Consider the following 22,530-nt stretch of genomic DNA (forward strand, 5'->3'; position numbering starts at 1 on the left):
GCCCTGGAGTGTGTGGTCTCTGCACAGGTGGGTGTATATATTCTACCAGCACCTAACAGCACCAGGCACCAACACTGAAGGGGAGTGATGAAAGGCAGGAGTGACAAAATGAAGAGATTCAGCACATACCAAATGCACCACTATTTAGAGAGAGCGAGAGAAAATGTCCACAGCTGCCCTGTCTTAGTCTCTTGATTAGTGGCCGATAGTAACAAAGTGAATGTAATTCGTCACTGTGCTGAAGTAGCTTATTTTTTGTGTATCTTCACTTCACTGTAGTATTTACATTTTTTACCTTAACTCTGGTACATGTCAAATATCTTACTTTTTAGTCCACTACTTAAAAAAAAATAACATTTGACCTGTTAGAACTAACATGTGCACCAGTTAAATTATAAGAAGCATGTATTGATCTGCTATAGTACTGGTTACATGAACTTTTTTATGACAACATTTAAGATGGAAAACCTGCCAGAAGTCGTAGTAGTTGTAGAAAAGAAGAAGCACTCTTTCGTTTTCAAATGCCCTATACAATTTTGTCTTTCAAGAATTCACTGTCTAGTCTAAGGAAACGTTTAGAGGTACGGTTTAATTCGGATGTCTAGTATCATGGAGGAAGTTTATTGCAATGAGCAGTTAGACAACAACAAGACCGTCAATGGATCTGCCTCAAACCAACTCGGGGCTTCATTTTTATAAATTGTTCTTATTTTTGGACATGCATCATCAAGAATAAGTGTGTTTAATCTTCCTGTTTTCTCCAATTGTAAGTCTAATTAAATTGTGCTTGACACTTGTCCTAGGATATATATTAATCGTCTAGGGATCCTTGTAAGACTTCTTAGTGCTAGGTACTTAGTGAAAGTACTCTATCCAAGAATTTATGTATAGGAAGTGATAAGGAATGGAAATGCTTGAGACAGGCCCCATTCTGTGTGCATGTGTGTGCTTAGCCATACAACAATGATTAATTCATTTGCCGATGCCAATGCCTAGCTATTATCTTTTGAGTTGGCAATGGTTATGCTTCAAACAGTCCATATTCACTCAGCTGTGACAATTGGGCCATTCTCAGGGGCATTTCCATAATTTATTCCCCACTTGATGGGTCCAGATTTTTATCCTTGTTCTCCCACACCTCCTAGGTTTCAGTGGGCCCTGGTTTGCCTCCGACCTGTACAGAGTTGCTTTCTGTTCACTGAACACACCTTGTAACTGTGTGTTGGGTGAGCTCATTGCAAGTTCTCATGGAGTTCATCTTATAACTGTGTGATAGATCAGACTTTGTATAGGCCACAGAGGACCAAAAATATACAATACTAGTTTCTCAACAAAGTTAGCTAGACAGGTTTGGAATACGCTGCAACTCATAACGACATTAGCTAAATCTATTTTATTCTTTTCAATTCAATGGCTGTGTTACATTTTTCTGTGTATTTTATAATATGGCATGCTGGAAAATCTAATTTATAATCATGCTCAGTATGATGCTAAAAAATGGCAATGGAGTGGAAATGTGCTTGTACCCAGCAACAGATTTTTAAAACCAATCCCACCATGTCTGGTGTGGCCACGGTGTGTCTGTATTATGGCATCTTTTTTCATTTTGCCCCATAAAATGCACAGATTCTGGAGTTTAAGCATGGCACACATTTTAATGTGCTGCATTAACAGGTCAAAATAATTTTAGGTGATCGTATTTACAGTCTTTGTGTCAAATGACTGAATGTATCACGTAATAAATTTTGGGAGCAGTGTGTGGGGACGGTGCTTTGCTCAATGGCACCTTAACGGATCGGGATTTGAACCAGCAACTTCTGATTACGGGGCCGCTTCATTAACCACTAGGCCACCCCTTACCCTTTTGTACCTGTACTCTGCATCAGTTCAAAATATTGGCAAGCACTCAGTACTAGTATTCTCTCCTACAATTTTCACAGGTTCAGCTTCCAAAGACTGTCTGTGCCAAAGGTGGTCTGAAGCCACAGTCCCTGAGCAACTCACTTAACCTTGAGGGTCTCCAGGGTGGCTGTCCCTGTCACTACTGATTGTAAGTTGTTCCAAATAAGGGTGTCTGATAAATGTCATTAATGTAAATATATGCTATTTTTAATAGTTATCAGTTCCAGAGTAATTATTGTCATAATATTAAAAATTGGACATTAGATTCACAATAAATCACTGCACTTTTATTTTATGGTACATTTGAAGGCAAATACTTTTGTACTTTTAGCCAAATGGAAATTTAAATGGGGGACTTATTTTACCTTGAATAACTCTACTTTAACTTTAAGTACATGGTATGTGTACTTCCTTCACCACTGCTGTTGAAGTGCCTCTCTCATCAAATGCATTAATGTGGCATTACTGCCACGCCTAAGAGCAAGTGGAGTGGAGATTTATCCATGAGATCAGTCATACTCATCAACCTACAGCTCATTCTGCTTGCACTTCTGTTTAACAGGGGCTAGCGGGGGCTGAACAGGCAGGTGTGATTCCGTGTGATGGAGAAGCAGAGATGGTTGGAGCGCAGGAGGTGAGCAGACGTGGACGGTGAGCGTGAGCGGGAGCATCTGGACGTTTTCTCCACAGCAGGATATATACATAATTCAGATAGAGGAGTTCTACTATGAAGCAGCAGGCGTGGGGGACCAGAGGCTGAAGAGGAAAACAGAAACGATCAGTACCAGGAGGACTTGGATCATCAGAGGAGAATGCTGAAGCAATGCTGTGGACAGAGCGGTGGTCAAAGGCCATGAGGTTCAAACAAGTAGCAAGCAAGGATTATCCAGAGTCAGATGGTCAGCAAGGAAGAAATCAGACCAGGTAAGACTTACAGCAACGTGATAGTCATTGACGATGAGTTTGCATTGTTTGGAAGGTTCGCGGTGCTCGTGGTGCAAGATAGCGCCCCCTGTGGTGCCGAGGCTGGAGCTGTGGCATGTCACTCTTCCTACAAAAATTTGCATGGTCCAACAGAACCATCTACTGTAGACACCATTCACACCCAAAAAAACATTTCCTATTGAGGTGAGGCCAGAGTGCCTCCACCAAAATACCAGGCAATGCCAGGTATACCGACTCATTCGATGGACCAACCTCAGATGCAGGTATTGTCAATCACTTCATTAACAACCACATTTGATATAATTGAATATTATTATTATTATTTATGGGGGGCATATAACAAATCTGTCCATTTCCATTGTTTATTCATGGAAGGCAATATTTATTAGAAGAGTGTTGAAGATTTTTAATATAACTGTTCCTTTAATCAGACCAGTCTGACTGTCTGAATGAGATGAGTAAATAATGCTTTCTCTGGGTAAAATTCTTAAAAGAGAATGATTTGTCCTATCACAACTATGCAGATGACACTCAGATCTAGCATGCTGTTTCATCAAATGATTTTGGCCCATTTCACTCATTGTGTTGGTGCTTTGAGAATTAAGACATGAGAATACAGAAAATAAAGACAAATGGAGAACAAATTCTGTTCAGTAATAATGAGGAAATATCTATTCTTAGTGTCCACTTGAAATCCAGAGAATCCACCCACATCAAAAATCATAACTGGAGACCTTAGTTTTGATTGTCACATCAAAGCTGTCACAAAGTCAGCAACTTAAAAACTTAAGTTATACGTAGACCTTGTGTCCCCACAAGACTTTGAGAAACTGATCCATGCCTTTATTGAATTGACTAGTGTAATGCTCTCCTTGTTGGGATTTCCAGTAAATCCAATTGACAGCTCCAACTCATTCTGCTGCCAGAGTTTTAACCAAAACTAAGAAAATGGTTTTTCTTATTTCTTTCTCACTCCTATTCTCAGATCCCTGCACTGGCTCCCAGTCCGGTAGAGAATTGAAACATTACTTGTTGTATATAAGTCACTCAATGGTTTGGTTCCTGCCTACATCTCTGATATGCTTGAAGAATATATTCCTGGTAGGTCTCTTAGATCTGCAGGAGCAGGCCAGTTGGTGGTAAGAATCTGAAACAAGACATGGTAAAATGGTTTTTAGTCATTACACAGCTCGCTGCTGGAACAAGCTGCCCATTACTATCAGATATGCACCAGCTGTAGCCAGCTTTAAAAAGGTGCTAAAAACAGCACTATTCTCCACTGCCTTGTTTTGAATAGTTGCATTCTTATTGCATTTAAAATGTTCTTTTATGTATTCTGTTAGTTCTTTTGATCTTTCATTATCTTGCCTCATTTTATTAAAATGTTGTGTTGCCTTATCAATACCATGGATTAGTGTATTACCAGCTAATAGCACTGGAAGCAATCAAAAGGTTTCTACTGAATTATTTAACAGATCTACTGGAAGTGCTCAAAGGGTTTGCAGAAAGTGTGTCCTGGACCATAACATCTAACAAGAAAAAACGCCTAAAGTGATCCGCACACCCCACAGCCAAGATCTGTTTGTCTCCTTACCGCAGCAGCTTCTGAAACTCGATCTGTGATCATAACAACACTGCATGCAGTCATCGTTTCCAATTCCAACAAACAGGTGATCATGGTAGAACCCACTATACCCTGGAAAGAATGTATGGAAAAAGCTCAAGAGCAGAAACATACCAAGTGTTAGGCGTTGGGTCACACACTGTGAACCTATCAAGGTGGGACATTGGGTCTTTGCTTGCTGATCTCTCTGCAGAGACAAATAATGGTCTTCACAAATCTCCTAAAGATGATTCAGCTGCGGGATCGGGGTGCCACCAGTGCAGAGCTTGCTCAGGAATGGCAGCAAGCAGGTGTGAGGGCTTCTGCACGCACAGTGAGGTGAAGATTTTTGGAGGACGGCCTGGTGTCAAAAATTGCAGCAGAGAAGCCACTTCTCTCCAAGAAAAACAAAAAAAAGACTGATATTATTAAAAAACTACAAGGATAGTCATTACACTGATGAGGCCCCTTTCCGATTGTTTGGGGAATCTGGAAAAAGAATTGTCCAGAGAAGAAAAGGTGAGCGCCACCATCAGTCCTGTCTCGTGCCAGCAGTAAAGCATCCCAAGACCATTCATGTGTGGGGCTGCTCCTCATCCAAGGGAGTGGACTCATTCACAATTTTGCCTAAAAACACATCCATGAATAAAGAATGGCACCAAAATATCCTCCGACAGCTGTTTCTCCCAACCATCCAAGAACAGTTTGGTGAAGAACAATGCCTTTTTTGTAATCATACTTATATACACCACAGAGACACCTGACACAAAAATCTAAAAATACTTAAGCAGCTAACTTTGCGAAACCCAGTGTTTGTTTTTGGACATGACTGTAGGTCAAAACTGGTTAAGTCTTTACACAGGATGGGCCATTTATATGGATACACCTTAATAAAATGGGAATGGTTGGTGACATTGAACACATTTTATAAGTGGTCAGAAACTTGTAAATAACTCATGAAAGAATAAAGTTACGTTAAAACCAAGCACTATTGTTTTTCTTGTGAAATTACCAATAAATTTGATGTGTCACATGAGCCTCTTCCTATTGAAAAAAACAAAGGTTGGAACCAAGATGGACCACTATGGTCACCACCCATCTTGAAAAGTTTGCCCCTTCACATATACTAATGTACCACAAACAGGACGTTAATATCACCAAACATTCCCATTTTATTAAGGTGTATCCATATAAATGGCCCACCCTCTAGAATGTAGTGATCTGGTGGATAATAAACAAAGTCTTAAAAAGCTCTCAATGTCTGTTACACTTCAGGAATTAGACCCTATTTATTATTCAGCAACTGCATTTCATTAATCCAGTGATGATACTATGTTCTCAAAACCACCAATGTACCTGGAACTGTGTAAGGAAGTTTTGCAAAGTGCTGTCCATTAATTTATCTTGTCTGCTTCACCAGTGTGGTTCTGTTATTGTGGACTGAGCCAGTTTTCACCCCATAATGGGAAAACTATTTACCCGAAAGGACTGCAGCATTGCACTGGAGACCTTGCGTGAATGTTTATCTTTGTTGGTTTTGAGCCTGAAAAATACCAGGAATGCATAAACATTTTTGACCATATATGACGATTCTGTTGGAAAATCTTAAAATGGATAAAGAGAAGAAAAATCGTTTCTCTTTGTCACTATAAAAGATGGCCAGGGACTATATCTAGTTTAGTTCTCTGAAAAATAAGATTTAACAATTTTATCTACAACTGTGGGAGAGGAGAAAAAGTGTGCGTGTGTTTGTGTGTGCGTAATGGATGACAGCTAGAATAAACCCAAGTGAACCAAGGAAGACAAGTAGCAAAACATCCCATCCTTTATCCTTCAAATAAATGGTGTGCTACTTCAAAACATGCCAAATTGATGTGATTTCAGGTACAGCACTTTGGCACAGTCTGCATTATTAAGATCTATTTATAGTTCACAATATGACATGCTGTCAGACAAAAGTCATTTAGTGCCTTACGTCTCTGGATTTTTTTATTTAAAAAAAGAACACAACATCACTTTTATATAGTGATGTTACATATAACCATATAAATTCTAAATACAACATATTAAACAGGAAAACAAATAAATATATTAAATACATGAAATAAATGCTCTCCATTATTATCTCATTCTACTCCGCTTTAGTTCATTGGCAAGAAACCACAGACAATGAGTGGGGAAAAGCTATCAGGTTAATATGGAGAGTAACGTCTCATTCGGAATGTAAGCCCACTATTTTTAGACAGCATGGGCAATTTGCTGCTGTTCTGTGTGTTACTGTACCTCACACTTACATGCCCTGGGTCATCACAGTCCTCAAATGCTCTGATCTCAAGTGTCAGGACACTTGAGCATCAGCAGCATGACAGATATGGTTAGTCAGAGCAATGTGGTATGTTCTAGACTCATCGGGGTGTGTTGTTGTGTGTCACTAATTCAGAAACCTAGCTTTAGAAATGACAGCGTAATAAGTATATACATCAACATGTATGTACTTTCATGAGCTGCGTACAATCTCTTTAGTGGGTATCAGGGATGTTAGACACCTATTCCATATTTTGTCATTTGTTACTGGATAACGAAGTGGAGAAGATAATGGTGCCATAGACACAACCTTGCTCAAGAAGACCTTGGACAGCACAGACCAGGATTTGAACCCTCAACCCTTCTGTTACAAGTCTGCATCCTTACCCGCTAGGCCACCATTTCAAGTCCTCATTTATGGAGGCCTGGTGTCAAGGTGAACAGGGTAGTGGTGGGGAGGCGATTGTTTGAAAAACCAGTAAACCGCCTCATCGTTAGCTAGATAGTTAGTTTGTTTGATCTTTCATTCGTTCATTTTAATGCCTTGACTGCTTTGTATTTTCATCTTTACTGGCACTCTTTTCACTCAAAGTGCATTAGGACCCGGGACAGATGGTGTCAACGCAGGGCATCTACTGTGCCATCAGTCTCCTGCAGTTCATCATGGACTCTACTCCCTCCAGCTGAAGTGGCACAGCATCATTCGTTGACTTCCAATGTTCAGTCAAAGGCACACAGGCAGAATGCATAGCCGTACACCCTCTTACCCTGCTTTTCTGAAAATGACTGGCTTTTAACCTTCAAATTATTGCTTTGTAAATGCATTTGCATTAAAGTAACAAAGCTTTCAAACAATGGTGGAAATGTTTGAAGGGGTTCCCCATTGGCTAAAAGCAACAGACAGAGGGTAATTAGGAGAAAAAGAAAGATGACAATAGATGTGTAATAAACACAGGCACGGACAGATCTGCCTCCCAATGATGCCTCATTGATTCTGATTGCCACTCAGTGTTGAGTAGAGGATCACACTAAGAGACTCTCTAACGTATTATTTCTATTTTTGACCTGTTGTTGAAGTGACTCATAATGGAGTTGGAGTCACGGTTTAACAGGTGGTCCCAACTCTTACTCAGCAGCGTAATTGCAAATGTCAGTGGAGGACTGAGAACTCAAGAGCACTACAGCCAACAGAGAGTATTTGAAAGCTGTGAATGAAAGGCTGGCAAATGTCAACAGATCTGCACCATTGTTTTTTTTTAGAAACGTCTCACTCTGTCCCAGCAACCCATGAAGCAATCTAGTTCAATCCAGCCATATCACAGCACAATCTCTACCAGCACTTTAATTTTGCTTAATGGTCAGTTCATGCAGTAAAAGGGGTCCATTTTTTTTATGTTGATAGGAAATATTCCACATTACATCAGTTACTGCAGACCCACAGTCAAGGAAAGGTGAGCTGTTTATACCTATCCAAGGTTGCTTCAGTAGTCCAGAGAAAGTGATCGTGCGGCTGATCCTGGCATGACACCATATTTTGCTCTCATGAGACTGGAGAATTTTTTGGACTGTGCCTTCCTTAAGAGTTCAAAAGTTTCCAGACCCACTAATAAATCTCTAAGTAGAAATACAAATTGCACAAACTACATATTAACTAGTAGAACTAGATAAGTTCTATCTTTACATATGTATATCGTTTCTTCGTTGACTAGTGTTATAGTTCTCGAGACTGGTCTTGGTCTGTGGGTTTAAGAAATGTATGTAATATTTCTAAAGCTTCTATAAAATAGCCCCCAATACCTTTTGGGCCACTGCTTGATTTGTAGAAATTCAGACAGATTATTTTTCATGAGAAGCCATCAATACACCCATTAATATACAAAAGGTTTTAACTTGTCATAGGAATCAGCTTGCCAAATATAATTAGGTCCTTTTGAGAAATAGTGTCTCCTGTGAAAATTTCCCCGGACCTTGTAATTGTTCCTGGATTAAGTCAATAACATGGCCTAAGTGTGTGTAGTGCTTCCTTCAGATGAGCCTGTTATATTGCCGTATCTTTCAGGCTTTAATTTTCAGAAAATGAGTCCGGCTGATTACAGTCCCATGTCTATGTGCAAAAGAAGCAATGATTTACTTGTATGACATTCCAAAATAAAACTAAAACCTGAGTAGCTGAATTCTCTCCATCATGAGGTGTAAATCTTTTTTAAATTTTTTATTTTTTAATGGAGATGTAAATTAATTTAAAATCACTTTAAAAAACTTGTGCAGTTCATGGTACTTTAAGGGCTCATACACTAACCTTTGTTAAATCTGTAGATTAGTACAGACAATATAATTGAAAAATATTAATTAGATGTAACACGTAATGACACTTTACAGCAGTTGATCTGAGTAATCATGTTGATTCTAGGCCTAGACCAGACTAGTCTTGGTCTTGGTCTCAGTACCCTCACGTCTTGGTAGAGTCTTGGTCTTGATACCCTCCGGTCTCTGCAATGTCTTGGTCTCAGCTTAGGCAGTCTTGAGTACAGCACTATTGTTGACTAGGTTTGATCACGGTCAAATAAAAAGCAAAACCGGCTGTGAAAAGTTGTTTACTAAATAGAAATAAAACAAAATTTTAAAATGCATAAAGAAAATAAACCAGACAGACAATAACAAACTGAAATGAAATAGCTCTGTCTCCGTTGATTGAATGAATGAACTAATAAGCAATGGTTTTCTAATTCACTCCTTCTTGTCAGTAGCCACTTATTCCCACTCAGTGTCATGCAGGGTGGGGTGCCAGCCTACCACAGGGGTTATTAAATCAGTGTCATATAAATTAAAATGACTAAAACTAATTACAACTAGTTCCTCAAAATGTAAAATACAAAGTGATCTGAAATCCATACTGAAACAAAAATGAACAAAAGAAAGCAAAAATGTCAGTGATATAACATACATAAAACCATGAATGAAACACACTTCTTGAACTTGTGATATGATGTGATCCACACAGACCATCTGCTTCTGTACCTGCTTAAAAACAAAAGCAACAAGCAACATCTGTATAAATCAGAGTAAATATTGAATTTTAAACTTTAGTTAACAGCGCATAGTACTAATATTGCAAGATATTTGCCCACAAGGTTTTTTCCATGTAAGTGGAAAAGTAAAGTAATGTAATGAAGCCAATATGTAGGAGGCCCAGGCAATAGACATCCAGAGATCACATTCAGATTCAGACATTTACATATTCGCCAAACATGGAGACACATAACAATAAATGCTGTATACACATGCAAACTCCACATGCAAACTCTAATCTCCCAGATCCAGGGACCATGGACCCAGATGGGCAATTTACTCTAGACCCAGGAGACTGTCTCCCGTCACCCTGGGGTGGAGGCAAGAAAACCTCTCAGCCCCCAGATGGCAAAGAGAGGGCGAGGATGTGAGAAGACCCCCTTCCTCCCCTCGCCTACTCAAATGTGGTGTTGGTGTATTGTTCTAAAAATGCTTTTAATACAAGGGAGGGGTATGGAGCTCATAACCCCACACCAGGACCAGACCCAATGTATACACCAGCCTACAACATGTGATGTGATCAACTCTGACATTTGTTTCTATTATCACAGGCCAAGTTAAAATAATTAAAGATTGTGTCTCTTGTCTGAAATATGGAAATAAAAAAACAATTTTTTAACCGATCAGAATGGCACATTACTTCACCTTAAGTAGTGAATCATGCACATGTGTAAAAATTATGGTTTAAAATAAACCATTATAAATCAGTAAAATATATTAGATATTATAATATATTGCATTATATTGCATTACTATATATATATATATAGTATATCAAATTGTATATATTATCTATTTTACTTAAATGTAAAAAAAACAAGCACTCCTATGAGTGAGAAATGCATGCTAAAATGCACCTTCCATCACTGAAATCAGGCCTGCAGTGTGTTGTGATGTTCAGAACTGTTTGGGATGTCAGCAGTCTTCCACATATATTTGATACCTACATCACCAGAAGTATCTAGTATTTAGAAATGGTTTTGTCAAAAGCACAATGCAAACACTGTAAACTGAGGCCTGTTTGCTACTTTATACTATGACATATTCCGAAAGATATGACATAAGAGTTGCACTTTAAGAGGACTTTTCTAAATTATTATTGGTGGTCTTCAAGGAGTTGAAAGCATCACAGAACACTTTAGTGCAGGTTGCTGAGTTTATATTATTCCTTTCCAAATTACAAATGTTACCGATGCCGATAGTTTAAGCGGGAGTGAAGTCAGGCAGACATTAGCGGCTGGCCCACACTTCACTCCAAAGAACAGCTTTTACGGGGTCTGTGTGTTGATGGTGATGTACCCAGGAATGTAGAGGAATTTCTGCTCTCCAGGAAACTTTAGATTTAATTGTAATTGATCACGGGTCAAGGACCATTCAAGCTACCAAAGAGAGAGCAACACAGTGAAGTGTTCAGAACTGGAATCTCACATCAGATTCAAGAGACGATTTCAGAATAAAGCCAAGCATCCAGTCACCCTGATTCACTTGACCTCATACATTTCACCACATAACACCCAAAAAGTCTACAAACCCCAAATAAATATTGAAGAAATGTCCATGAATTTCCATGAAGAAAACAAACACAATAAAGGCAGAGAGAAAATGAACTAATCAATGTGACTGATAATGGTCTTTATCAAATACTAAATTCTACACAAGTGTGTGTTTAAACAGTGTAATGTTTTCTAGGAGCTACAGATGAATGCAATTCTTATTTGGTCATCACGCAAAAATAGTTCAGCATGTCTCCTTGTTTGCACAACACCCTTAGGGCATGTTCGCCCCAGTCCCAGTCCACACCCAGTCCGCCTGACTGACACCCATGCCAATCACTTTGTTGAAAATAACATCAGAAATTTGGGAGGGTGACCCATAGATATTTCCCGTGGCACATTCATATTGTGACAGACACTGTAATGCTCTAGATTCTTCTGAGTAGAAGGAGACAAAAACAACAGCCGCAGGGTAGAGAATCAGAGGTGTACACAGAAAAAGGTCACGCCACACGCCGGGCTTGTGGTGGCCAAACACACAGTAGGACGACCCGGCGACCTAAGAACCCATGGAGCGCCACTCGGGATTATAATTTTTTTTAATGACATTGCAGAGGCTCTCCAGATGAACACTTTCTTTAATTCCTGTGAAGGTAAAAAGTCCGACTGATCTTTTGGTGCTAATGGATGCTGCCCAGTGGTGTGAAAGAAGTGATTTGGGAACAGACATAACTTCACACGTCTTTAAAATCTAGCTCATCCACACCAACACAGGGAAATCTTACAAAACCACACAAATCCAAGACCCTGATTAAAACTGACAACCGTATAGACGTACAGCCATTACAGAAATCATTCTGCCTTATTGCGGTTTACGGTTGCAACATGTTGACTGAATGATGTTGCTTAGTAACAGTGACAACTGTGGAACTATTTCATCACTGAAGGCAACAAAACCATAAATAAACATGAGTGGATAAAATGTGACATTGTCACAGTAATACACCATGAAATACCTTCTGCATTGTTCCGCAATTCCACAGCTGCAATTATTACATTATTTTGTGAGGTAATTTTTACCAAGGTTGGCTGGGTGTTGTTTTTTTAAAGGTGTATATATGACAGAGGATATTTTGTTCTGTGCAGTGTTTCACAATGACAATCACTTCACTTTCACTTGTACACAAATTCTATAATTACCAGAAGTTTGTCTTATGCATAACTGGCACCCCCTCTTAAAAAGAATGCACCCAAATTGGACAGATCAAGGCCAAAACTCAGATGATAAACAGCTTTGCCCACATGGACAAAACAAGATTCAGACACTATACGTATGTTATGGATATTTGTTCTTCCTGCTACTAAACTTTTACAAAACTACTATTGAAATGCACAGGCCTAAGAACTAATGACAATACTTCAATTAAAACGTCTTAGAATGACTTAGAGCTGATTGTAGTCAAAGCAACCCTCAGCAGACCCTCTGACATAACATTTCAAATGTGAATATATCCATTTCAGTCCAACCACTGAATAAAGATGCTCTGATTAATCTAATGATTCCACATATCCCCCGAGTGGCAGTGTTAGGAGTTCAGATGTAGAGCTATTTATTTGTGGATGAATTATTGCCATACAGAGATATAATGGTGATCTTCTGAAAGAGCTTAGTGCTTAATTACTTCTTCTCATACAATGATCATCGCAGATGTCAGCATAAAAGCTGATTTACGTAAGGGATCTGTCATAAGCTGAGTCAAATGAGGATCCAGATGAGTGTTACAAGCAGACAAAAATTCAAAAACAGAAGAAAAAACATGACTCCAGAATCATACATGTATCATGAGTATGACTCCAGAATCATACATGTATCATGAGTATGTGTCACACACTCCTGTGTGTGACACATACTCATGATATTAGGACATATTTATTCTTGCAGTCAATTAGAGCTCAGGACACATGTGAAGACATGAAAGGTTGGTCGTGGAACTTTGGGGGCAAGCCTTAAGTGATTTTTATTTTTACACAAGCTTAATAATAATATAATAAACAAAAACAAAAAGCATAAAGATCCATTCACCTAACTCACACTGAATCGAGTCAATAATGAGTAAAACTCTGAAGGTTTCAAGGAACCAATGGCCAAACTTGTGAGGTCAGTTTTACATAAACTGCCACCTTCTGTGACATAATGTCATTAACCCCTTAACCTACATGATTTATTCTAGGTAGCAAAGGTTATTGATTCAGCATTGAATTATGGTCAGAAAGGTTACTATATAGTTGAAGTTTACGTCAACATTTTTAGCACAACCACAGTTTCTGTGTTGAACTAGAGCTAATGAATCAGCGTCACCTAAGGATCAATAAAATACTTTCATTGAATTTTTGTTGCATCAATGTACCAACTGGTAACTTACCCATCAATTCAATGGGCATTGGTGTGGTTTCAATGCTCCAATCTAAAATTTCATAATCAAGAGGAGCTGTTTATGGTTATGACTGAATTTTTTCTCATAAATCATGTGTCTATTCCAACTCAAACACACAATGAAAACTACAAAATTCATTTTGACCTTGTTGATAGGAAGCTTTTTCACTTTGAAGAAGCATGACAATGGGAGAAACACACTACCAACCAGCCCTACAACATCTCAGCCTGGCACAAATAACAAATAAAATTCATTTATATCAGCAATGTTTCTAAATTTACATTCACATTTATGCCATTTACCAAACACTCTCATCCAGAGTGACTTACAATCAGGAGTCACAGGGACAGTCCCCCTGGAGACACTCAGGGTCAAGTGTCACAATGGAGGTTTGGGCCTGTGACTACTGTTTCATAGGTGAGATTCATTTGCTGATCTGCTATTTGGATGAACGTGTGTACAACTAGCAATGCTGATCTTTTTTTTTTGGTTTGTTTTCTCATGCCTTATGCTGTCTCTGTGGTAATCATCTTTGCATGGCTGCTCTGCCTCTTAGTAACGGCACTGTTAAATCCTCGCCTGACATTCTGTGTCTGCCTGAGGTCACATCTCGCAGGGCCGAGCGATCATTTCAGTCATTCTGAGAAGGCAAGGCTTTATTTTGCCTGAGGCCTACCCTACTCCTCTGCTGTCCTTCAGCAGTTAACATTAAAGCGTTCCCCTCAAAATGACGAGAATTGAAAAAATTAAAGGTGTGGTGAGGAATGGAATGGAAACATTTTCAACAAAATAGAGTAAACTGGTACCAAGCGCTGTTAAGCATGATGTACATCATGATAAAATAGATCTTTTTATACATTTGTATTTGTATTCTTTACCACGTCCAGCACGTCCGATTGCCACAACATCTAAGGCCAGCAGTGCCGTGCCCAGCTTTCAAGCCATGCCTTTGAACCCCAGGAAATAACAGCGGAGGAGTTGAAAGCCGGGTGAGTTCAGACACGGGAATAACCAGGCATGCAATTAGCATTCAACAAAAAGAGGGAATAGCAACGCTAACCGCCTCAGGATCAGGACTCTGGCGTTAATGACTGCAACATATTAATTCGCTTATGAGCAACTGGATTACCACAGACAGGCTTCTTGCTCTGATGGCCACATTCTGGAATTTTATTTCTCTTTTTAATGACAGTTCTGTTTTTATTTCTTCACAGTGGTGATATAATCTGCTTGCCAACTAGCCCTATATGATACATTTTGATTCGGTTTATGAGCGGGATAAGTGTATGCAATTAAAGGACTTTTTGCAGTAGCCTGTTGACACAATAGACAGAGGTCCAGATCAGGATCTTAGGGACACAAGGCACACATATGAAAATGAAAAACACCAACCAAAGAAATCAAAAACATCAATTTAGATATATTGTCCACAACATAATGTGCAACATCATTTCAGTCTGTAGAGGTTTGCAGTTGTGTGTTTAGTTTCGTCCACAGTGAGCCTTTTCATGTGAAGTACCAGTCATTAATCATCAGGCAATTCTTAAACCTTTTTGTATACGCACTTTTTCAGAACTTTTTCAGTAGCAACACCCAATTCCCCTGTTCATTTCATTCACTGAATGTCCTTTGTTATCGCCCTTATCCAGAGCGACTTACAACGTGGTTCCATGTTACCATCAAATGATCGATTCTGGTTCACGAGGACCCCAAACTACAAATACAATATTTTGATTCACTCTGTTGTAGTTTCTGTACACAAGTCAGACAATAAGAAGGTTACAAGTTAATCTAAATGTTCTCTAAAGAGGAAGGTCTTTAGAGAGCTGCTGTTTGAAAATATTCAGTGACTGAGCTGTTCTGACCTCAAGGGGAAGTTCATTCCCCCACCAAGGGGCCAAGATGGATGAGTGTCTTCCTTGTACCTTTAGAGATGGAGGGACCAGGTGAGCAGTACTGGAGGCTCGGAGTATACGAGGTGCAGTGTGAGGTGTAATAAGGGCTGTGAGGTAGGATGGTGCTACTCCATGTTTGGCTTTGTAGGCCAGCATCAGTATTTTGAACCTGATGCGTGCAGCTACTGGGAGCCAGTGGAGGGAACGTAGCAGAGGGGCGGTGTGGGAGGATTTGGGAAGGTTGAAGATCAAGGTCAAAGGTTGAAGGTTTTGTATTAGTTGTAGAGGTCAGATGGTACATAGAGATAGACCAGCTGGAAGGGAGTTAGTACAGTAGTCCAGTCGTGAGATTACTAAGGACTGAACCAGTAGCTGGGTGGCCTGGGTTGACAGATAACGATTTGACGGATTGACGGATTCGTCTGATATTGTAGATAAGGAATCTACATGAGCGGGAAAGATTGCTGATGTGAGCCGAGAAGGAGAGTTGGTTGTCTATTGTTACTCCAAGGTTGCGGGCTGTTATGAACAAACATATCAGGAAAGTTATGAACAAACATGTCAGACATTAAAACTTATTAGTAGATTTTGCATTAGAAAATATGTTTTCCAGGGTAACTGCATGTCTGTCCATGATGTCATTGTTTTATCATTATGTGATAAATTAATCTAATCACCCACAGCTGCCGCTCGTTTGGTGTGGGTAATTAGAGTCCTTTATATGGCTGTAGTTTCTCCCACAAACACGTCTCCTGCATTTTTTCGTGTTGATGTTTTGGACAAGTGCTACGGCAGGTTTTAGTTTGGTTTCTGTTTGTTTTGTGTACATTTTGTCCATTTCACCTTTTTTCTTTCATTTATTAAAAAATCTTGTTTCTTTCAAATCACAATGGCATTACATTTAAACTGAAAAGACATGGAGTGCAGGTAAAAAAATTGTTGAACAATTGTTTTGCATCACAACTTTCCATAAACAAAAAAAATGTATTGATTTACTATTGGTCCTTTATTCTAAATGAAATATACACACAATCACCAAAGATGGTTTTACTGGTCATGACGTGGTATCCGTGACAAATGAAAGAGGAGAAGCACGGGGAGAGACAGATTGATTTAAAATATATAAATCACCTAAAAAATGTTTTATTAATTGAGTTTTAATGGATGAGTGAAAGAGTGGCGGAATCGCCTAGCAAATGGCATTTTTAATAAGACAATTGTCCTTAGGAAGCAGACGATCATTTTCGAATGAATGGAGAGGCATAAATAATGAAACAACCCTCCCAGACAAATGGAATTTCTATTAAAATTAATCTGGCCTCTGCATACCGGGTCCTGGTCAGAAGCTTCACGGACAGCCGCATGGCATTCTGAGTGTTTTGCGGCTCACCTTTTCACAAGCGCACCATCACATGCATAAATGCATGCGAGTGTGTGATACATTCTCCACCACCTGCTTGAATTCAGACTGAGCACGTGGACGCCGTGGATGGCAGCTACGGCAGTGATAATTCTAACTCTGGGAGTTGATGACGACCCTAGAATGCTAAGATGGAGCAAAGCCCTTGGTGCATCTGGCAGAGCAGTTGTGACCAAGGTCAAAGGTCACAATGCTGAGTTGGACATGTAAACGCTTTTCCCGCACGTGCTGAAGGCCTTGGAGGAGAGGCAAGTTCCTGTTTTTACGGCAGTGCTGTTGTTGTTGTTGTTGTTGTGGTTCATGCACTGCTCTCCATGGCCCCAGATATCTTCTGCCAAGTCACTGCATGCCAGAACTGACAAGCTGCGTGCAAGCAAGCCATCATCTGCTCCATGCAATCGTTCGCGCAGTCCCTCGGATGTACAGTATGGCTGCTCCGTACTCAAAGGCTAATTAAAGATTTGTTTTCAGGCATTGACTCTTCCCTCCTTCCAGCTGCTCACTTTGAAAAAATCCATTATGTCAAGGTCATAAGCACATGATATCCCTTTTTTTTTTTGGTAAATAATGGATGGTTATTCTGGCTTGTGGACCACAGGACGCAAGATGAAATAAAAGGATTTGTCTTTGCTCTGGGAGGTTTGTTCTCCTCCCCACATCGCCTCGTTATGGATCCGCGAACATGCTCGAACGCACCCTTTAGTTACCATGGTGCCACACGGCACTCACAAAGGCACAATGAGGAGGCATTGTTTTCAGTCCCAAAACACAGAGGCAAATATACAGTGTGGACACACACCCACACCCCGGCACATATTCTCACTGCTCCACCTCATTATGAGCTCTTACAAATGCACAGGGACACTCTTCTGAAACCACAATGCCCCTCTGTCTCCGACCTGAAGACGCAAGTGAAAACGGTGCTGAAATGCGGTGCTCTCATTAAGCTTATTGGGCCTGGCTACACTCATTCCCGGTGGCATATAGTGTCCCCGCTCACACGCAGGCCATGCCATTGCCCTCGCACGATGGGACAGCCTCAGCTGTTCATGCACCAGCCCCGCTCCCTCCGGTAACAAACCCGGGCTCCTGGCACGCTGAGGAACAAGCCCCCACCCCAACATGCACAATCAGAGGGGCTCTTGAACATTACTCATGCACAAATGACGCCAGGAAAGACACCTCGCTTGCTTGTGTCCCCAAACATTCACCCAACCCTCACTCAGCCCTCATTAACACAGTTTGCCATCCGAAATGATTCATGTGGCAAAGTTCATGGTTCAGCGTATTCCTGAAATCAATTAGTTTCATGGCCCAGGCAGCTCTGAGTGAAAACAGGAAAGGCACAAGGCGATGGTGTTGCCATGACAACAGGTTTTGCAGCAGCCCATTTTGGGGAGGGTGGGGTGGGTGATTGCATCTTCAGGCGTGTGCAGAGGCACCCAAAACAGCACAGGTTTAACCTTTTAAGTGGCAGCACAAGCAAGCTTAGTCTGAAATGGTCCCAATGGCATTTGTAGCAACTCGTTGCATGTGGATGGAATGTTGCCTCAGAGGAAGAAAGAAGAAAAGAATGAAAAAAACACAAAAATAATAATAATTAAAAAAAAAGTTTACCATCACAGATCCACCATGGTGAACTACAGCAATAAAAAGAAAGACAACAACAGTGATTAACAAAGGACGCAGCATATGAACATTAGTTAAGTAGCAGATTCCAGTGGTGAAGGTGGGGGTCAAAAAAAAGGCAGAAGTGTCTACAAGTGTGGCAAGGTGTCTTTAATGTTGCTATTTTCTCACACTGAGCCTGTGGCAGTCAATATTAAAAGGATTTTAAAAGGTGGGAGTTATTGATTTATTGAAACACCCTTGATTCTACACACTTTCAGCGTCAGAATGATGTGTTCGATAATTAAAGGCAGAAATGTTTACTGCTTTTTCATAGTATCAGAACTGCGGACACTATTTTTCTTGCACAGTTAGGATTATAGACTGGAATGGATGAACATACGCCACGTGCCTGTGGCATGTATTTGTATTGCACTATAAAATCCACAGCACGCTGGGGACGTTTGCCAACCACAATGGCATTAAAGCTATGAAAATCCATTTGCATGTTTGATTTGAAGATGGACGTGGTCACATATTTGTGATGTATACTGTCTACGCCTAGTGAACCAGGAGTACCACAGGCAAAGAAAATGAAGGGAAACGCAGGCAGAAGGTTCTTTCACTCAGTGTTCCCACTTGATGTGACATTAGAGAACATGTCTATTATTAATCTATTTTGCCACTTTGAAATCAATGTGTTAATGTCCACAGGTTGCACATCCATATCATCAGCGTGACAGTATATGTTATGCCATTTCATTTTCCAGGCTTGGAATGGCTGGATAGCTGAGGTGCCGTGGTGGAATAGGCTTGTCATTTGGTGTGTGCACAGATGACAGCCAATGAGAGTGAGGGGCGAAATTGTCCTGAAAGGTCACAACTCTGTCTCATGTACCGTAAGGACAGGATTGCTCTGTGTGCACTGATTTGTATTCATGGCCCAATGGCTGTTCGTCAGAATGTCATTAGACAAGGATTTCATGGTAAAAATTTTTACGGCCCACGTTTTAAAACCGAGAAATAAAAAGGGGGGGAAATGTTTAGATTTCGCATTTATAAAAGACATGCCGTACATTTATGACCCCTTTGTGTGTGTGTGTGCATGAAAAGTCACACTGAACCCCTCTTTGTTAAAAAAGGGAGACGGGGGACAGAAGCCTATGCAGAACCTGACAGCGAAGGAAATACTGAATTACTACAGAGATAATCAGCCATGATGGTCACTCCATCATAGTACTACTAGGGTGAAAAAAAAAAAACGTACGACCTTTGCTTTAAAATTGCTTAATTATTCCCGATGCGGTACAACATTGATATTAACACACCCAACTGTGATGATTTTAAAAACGTGGCAACCAATAAAAATAGCAATAAACGGAGCGTCCGTTCAGAAGTGAGGCGTCCTTCAGGCAGAAGACCTCTAACGCCCCATCCCCAAGAGGCAGACCGTCACCCCAGTTTTTTAACGTGTAGCATTAAAAAATATCCACTCGACCCGCGTCGCCGTTTCCAAAAGATGGACACAAATGTTTGTTTTTTTTATTTTTTTTTATAGGAAGGAGCTTATTGAGCATTTGACATTGGCCCGCGGTTTTTCACTGAAATTAAATGGGTTTTTTTTTATCTTGCGCGCCAGAACACGCGTGGGAAGATCTATATAAAATCTTGAATTTAGCGCATGAAAAAATATATATATATATATATATTATATATTAATTTATTTATATATAATTTCAAGAGGTCGTAGCATAGAAAACAAACATCTTCACTGCGTTATACTTTCTTTTAATGCAACGCAATAAAGTTTTTAAAAAGTAAAGGACGTACACAGTTCTAAATTGAGAAAGCGTATAATGAAGTAAATTCAACATTTTTTTGGTCGCGCTTGATTCGTGCGACAGGTGGCCGGGCTGCTTACCCTCGCCGCGCGGGAAGAGTACGGGTCCTCGAATAGATTCCAAATGACCGGCTGCCACTTCCTCCACAGGCCGCCGCCGCCGCCGCCGCCGCCGGAGCCGCTGCCGCCGGGCGACACGTCCTCGACGCCCAGCCGCCTGCCCACGTCCTCCTCGTCGTCCCCGGCGTCCACGTTCATCTCGAACACGTCGAGCGCCTCCTCCGCGTCCCGGTGCTGGCGGTAGGTCATCCAGCAGCAGGGCTCCACGTCCGTCTCGTCGATGCCCCAGAAGGACAGCTCCTCCTCGAACAGCGGGCCGCACACGTCCGCCGGGCAGTGCAGCTTCCCGGTGCGGTAGTAGTTGAGCACGTACGCGAAGACGCCCGGGTGGCGGTCGAAGAAGTACTCGTTGTTGCGCGCGTTGTACTCGATGAAGCCGGGGACCTGTTGCAGCTGCTCCAGCACCGAGTCGAGGTCCGAGTCCGAGGCGAGGAGCGCCAGGCGGGTGCCGGGCAGCGTCTTCAGCGTGTTCCGGTACGTCTCGTGTCTGGTGCCCCCGACGTTGAGGACGATCCTCTCGTTGTCATCGAACTTACCCATCGCTCGGGATCAGACATGACTCCATGGAGAAAGTCGCCTGCTTGTCTTCCTCTCGTCCCCGCCACCTCGAACAGCCTCCTCTTCCCCACCCCACGTCACCCCGCGCGGACAGGTGAGGCGGAGCGGGAACGCCGCCGGTCTCTTATAAACGCGCCGCGTTCTCCATCACAGGTGGGGGACACGGGAGCCCAACAAGAAAAAGAAGCCCCCACCCTAAAAAAAGCGAGAGGAAGGCGCTCTATCTCCTCCTGGGTCTCTCTCCCACTCTCTCTTTCTCTCTCTCTCTTTCTCTCCCTCTCTCCAGCCGGGTCTCTCTTTCTCTCCCTCTCTCTCTCTTTCTCCGCCCGGATCTCTCTCCCTCTCTCTCTCTATTCTCTCTCTCTCTTCTCTCTCCCTCTCTAAGTCGGGTCTCTCTTTCTCTCCCTCTCTCTCTCTTTCTCCGCCCGGATCTCTCTCCCTCTCTCTCTTTCTCTCTCTCTCTCTCTTCTCTCTCTCTCTCTCCTCTCTTTCTCTCCTCCTCGGGCTCTCCTCTCCTCCCCTTTTCTCTTCTCGTCTCTCTCTCCGCCTCTTTCTCTCTCTCTCCGCCCGGATCTCTCTCTCTCTCCCTCTCTCTTTCTCTGTCTCTCTCTCCCTCCCTCTCTCTCCCTCTCTCTCTTTTTCTCTCTTTCTTTTTCTCTCCCTCTCTCCCTGTCTCTCTCTCCCTCTCACTCTCTCTCTTTCTCTCTCTCTTTCTCTCCCTCTCTCCCTGTCTCTCTCTCACTCTATCTCTCCCTCCCGTTCTCTCTCTCTGTCTTTTTCTCTCCCTCTCTCCCTGTCTCTCTCTCTCTCTCTCTCTTTTTCTCCCTCTCTCTCTTTTTCTCTCCCTCTCCCCCTCTCTCTCTCCCTCTCTCTTTTTTTCTCTCCCTCTCCCCCTCTCTCTCCCTCTCTCCGCCCGTGTCTCTCTCTCCTGCATCCCTCCCTTCCCACACGCCCGTGCCGGACACGCGTCGCGACATGGCGCCGTTTTTGGGGTTAAAGGCTGGTAGGAACCGTGGCGGGGAGCTGTTCTTTCAGCACCAACTTCTCCATTTCCGAGTACCGAGAGATAGAAACGACGGGGCTGCGCCGCGCATATTTCGCGGGTTGGTTTGGTGGAAGGTCGCGGGCTACGAGCGTTAAAACAAAAATATTGATAAGAATATAAAAATATTTGCGAATACTTGAATGTTTTAGAACTGCTATTATTGTTGTTGTTGTTGTTGTTGTAATAATCCTTATTTTTTTGTCAAGAATCGGGAACACGTCAAATTTTTGCAGTTTGCTTTGGCTGCTCTCCGTCGTGACGTCTTCACAGCAACACGCCGCTTTTAGCGCCAT

At 41.5% G+C, this 22,530-nt stretch overlaps 1 protein-coding gene across 3 annotated transcripts in view; it reads right to left on the reverse strand.

Annotated features, from left to right (window-relative positions):
- Positions 1-21,482, reverse strand: part of kcnc2 (potassium voltage-gated channel, Shaw-related subfamily, member 2) — a 47,858-nt gene extending 26,376 nt beyond the window's left edge. For all 3 annotated transcript variants that reach the window (XM_028954152.1, XM_028954151.1, XM_028954150.1), the window contains exon 1: positions 20,596-21,482. In XM_028954152.1, coding sequence (XP_028809985.1) covers positions 20,596-21,174 — 579 coding nt within the window. In that variant the 5' untranslated portion in view covers positions 21,175-21,482. The remainder of the gene's footprint in view (positions 1-20,595) is intronic.
- Between the last annotated feature and the right edge of the window lie 1,048 nt (positions 21,483-22,530).

This window comes from Denticeps clupeoides, chromosome 15 (genome assembly GCF_900700375.1).
Source record: "Denticeps clupeoides chromosome 15, fDenClu1.1, whole genome shotgun sequence".
NCBI classification, from domain to species: Eukaryota; Metazoa; Chordata; class Actinopteri; order Clupeiformes; family Denticipitidae; genus Denticeps; species Denticeps clupeoides.